This window comes from Asparagus officinalis, chromosome 1 (genome assembly GCF_001876935.1).
Source record: "Asparagus officinalis chromosome 1, Aspof.V1, whole genome shotgun sequence".
Taxonomy (NCBI): domain Eukaryota; kingdom Viridiplantae; phylum Streptophyta; class Magnoliopsida; order Asparagales; family Asparagaceae; genus Asparagus; species Asparagus officinalis.
The window spans coordinates 2,073,345-2,076,678 of NC_033794.1; the positions used below are offsets into that span (position 1 = coordinate 2,073,345).

Here is a 3,334-nt window from a genome sequence, read left to right on the forward strand (position 1 = left end):
CATGCCACATAGACGACAAACCAATGAACACTTAGAACCTCATACACTAATCCATTCACGTTGGTTATTGTCAATAAATTACAACAAGTTGGATATTATTGAAACCTATATACTTTCAAGATCTGAGGAGAAAAATATATAGATTTGTACATAGGATCTTGGAGTAGTTATTTAGAGATATATACATTGGATCATGTAGCAATTAAATACTAAAAATGGCAACTTAACTAAAATAAAACTAAACTAAATATAAAGACAGATTAAAAATTTTAAATAAAGAGGAAGGTGAGCAGTCACAGTCATCACGGTATTGTCCTCTCCTTTGGAAATGGAAAGACATACACGGTCATTTTTTTTCGATTTGGTTAACGTGGGAGTCTCTGAAAAATTAATCAAAGATATCCAAAATGCTTCTAATTATTTTCCTTCGCTTTCCCCCTTGCTTTCCTTTATAAGAGCAGGAGAGGAGCCATTCAGTCACAAAACAGAGAGAGAGAGAGAGAGAGAGAGAGAGAAGGGGAGGAAACCCAAAAAGGTGAGATCTTGCTGAACGAGGGAGAGAAAGAGGAAAAGGGTATCATTCTCTCCATCAACAGAGCAAGAAAACAGTAAGAAGGTGGGATTTTGGTCAATGGGGGATCTGGTCACCTTCCAGTTTTTTCCTGTTAATGGAGCGGCGGAGGACGGGATTCATGGCGGTGAGGTTACTGCCCCCAGGATGCACTGGGCGGAGGTGAAGTTTGTAGAGAAGGCGGTGGAGGTGTCGCCGGCGATCAGGAAGAGCCGGCGGGGCCCACGGTCGAGGAGCTCGCAGTACAGGGGAGTTACTTTTTATAGGAGGACTGGGAGATGGGAGTCCCATATTTGGTTAGTTTTGGCTTCGCCCTTGCAAATTTTTTATTGCTCTTAAAATAGGGAAAATAACTGAATTTTGATTTTTCTGCAGGGATTGTGGGAAGCAGGTTTATTTAGGTAAGAAAGTTTTCATTTTGATTTCGAAAATTTGATTTGATTTCTTTTAAATCACTTGCATATTACCGTTGTTGATCTTTGCATTGGATTTTGTCTTCTTTTTCCTGTACAGGGGGTTTTGACACTGCCCATGCGGCTGCCAGGTATATATATGATGATTACATTTGTGCAAACCACATACGATCTCCCTAAGATTTGCATGATTGACTTTGCTAAGGTTTAAAAAAAAAAGACACTTTATCCTCTACAACATTAATTTGGATGTAAAAGTTAATATAATAGGGTATGACGATTATACACACTCCCATATGAAGATATATGTGATCGTTACCTCGAAAAATTGATGGTTACATCTAACCACTGGTTATTCGACTAGAGCTTTGAAATGAGAGGGGTAGAGTGTCACTTCTAAAATCTTATTATTATTATTATTATTTTCTTTTTTTTTCTTTTTTTTTTCGGGGGTCCATTCTACCTTAAGTGCTTATAGAAACTCGTAATTAATTTCATTGAACTGAACTAGATTGATTATTTTACTTGATTCAGGGCTTACGATCGCGCAGCAATCAAATTTCGAGGGATGGAAGCTGATATAAACTTCAGTTTGAGTGATTATGATGAGGATATGAAACAAGTGAGAGACTTGAATTTTGTCTTTTCCCCCTTATTTAGTTGTGGATGTTTGAGATTGAATTTTGGTAAGAGAGAACTTACTTTGTTTTGTTGTTGGCAGATGAACAATTTAACCAAGGAAGAGTTTGTTCATGTGCTTAGAAGACAGAGTACAGGGTTCCCAAGAGGAAGTTCTAAGTTTCGGGGTGTCACATTGCATAAATGCGGGAGATGGGAGGCCAGAATGGGCCAGTTCTTGGGCAAAAAGTATTGATTTTTATCATTTTTTTGTGTTAGCTTTTCGATGCATTTGATAGCACATAATCTATAATTTTCTCTTTGTCAGATATGTTTATTTAGGCCTTTTCGATACTGAAGTTGAAGCTGCAAGGTATCACATTATCTATTACTATTGATCTTGGTAAGTTTTAGGACGACTGTTCAATCTAATTCTCTTTTGGGGTTTCCAGAGCTTATGATAAAGCTGCAATCAAGTGTAGTGGAAAGTATGCAGTGACCAACTTTGACCCTGGAATGTATGAAAATGAATCAAATTCCATCGGTGAGTTGTTGATAGATTTTAGACACCACCGAGGATTTTGTGTTCACATTGTTGTTTGTTAATGTCTGTGATGGTAATTTGCAGATAATATTACGGATAGCCAGAGTGATCACAATCTTGAGCTGAGTTTGGGAAGCTTGAGCTCAAGGAGAACTGATCTTGAACTGATGGATGAAGCCTATATTGGTGTGGATCATCAAGTACCCATGGCCTATGAATCAGATTGGAAACGTAACACAAGACCGAAGGTATATACTTCTTTCCTTGATGTGATCCCCTTTGGAGAAAAAAAAATCAATTGTTTCAGATAACGCTGTAAATATTAGTATTTACCTCCAAAGCGAAGTACATATAACTTGTATATGATATAGTAGTCCTTATAGGGAGTAGTCATATTCCACTATATCAAGGCTTACAGGAGGTACATGTTTAACAACAGTAGACATTATATACCTATTAACACCAATGCATTAATTTTCATGATGAGTAATTAAGCAAATAAAACTCAGTGACTCCTAGAATAAGTATTATCCACAATTCCACATGCTATTTCAAAATGTAGCAGTAAAATCTAAAGAAATTGAATGCTAGTTAATGATTATCCCCTCAAGGAATTCAGAATTATACTGTTAAAACTGTGAACAAATATTTAGCTTCTAGTAGTTAGTAGTTTATACCAACAAATGCTACATAGAATGGTATTTCTGATACCATGAAGTTGTTTGACATGCAAGATTACTACTTCTATCCTTCGGATGAAAATTCCATCCTTAAATGAGAAAAAAGGGGAAGTTTATACCTTATGAATTATGATAAAGAAAGTGTAAATTCCAATGAACAGTTTGCACTAGTAAACTATCCAATGCTGCAAAATCCTACCTATGTTCTACTCTATTTATCTGGCAAGAAGCAATCTCTATCTGTTTGTTCTATAGTTTATTTATTCCCCATTGTTTAATGAGAAGCTAAATCCTGAATGAAATACTCAAATACCATTTAAGCCTCTGTCACTCAGCCACAACTCAACCCCAGTATTCCAAATTGTACATCCACACTTCAAACCCTCTGGGTGTGACAGAGTATGTGGCTCCCTAACAGAAAGGGTATTTCACAAAAATACCTGTAGGCGTCTAAAATTGTCTACAAGAGCCCGCACGAAACTCGAAGCAATGAATGGGCGAGTCAAGA

General features: G+C 36.8%; 1 protein-coding gene across 1 annotated transcript; it reads left to right on the plus strand.

The window, feature by feature from the left end:
- On the plus strand, positions 410-3,292 carry LOC109845875 (floral homeotic protein APETALA 2-like). The gene is made up of 8 exons (XM_020415130.1): positions 410-867; positions 947-972; positions 1,085-1,115; positions 1,519-1,606; positions 1,706-1,851; positions 1,931-1,975; positions 2,055-2,146; positions 2,231-3,292. The coding sequence occupies exons 1-8, from the start codon at positions 632-634 to the stop codon at positions 2,455-2,457; spliced, it is 891 nt and encodes a 296-aa protein (XP_020270719.1). The 5' UTR covers positions 410-631; the 3' UTR covers positions 2,458-3,292.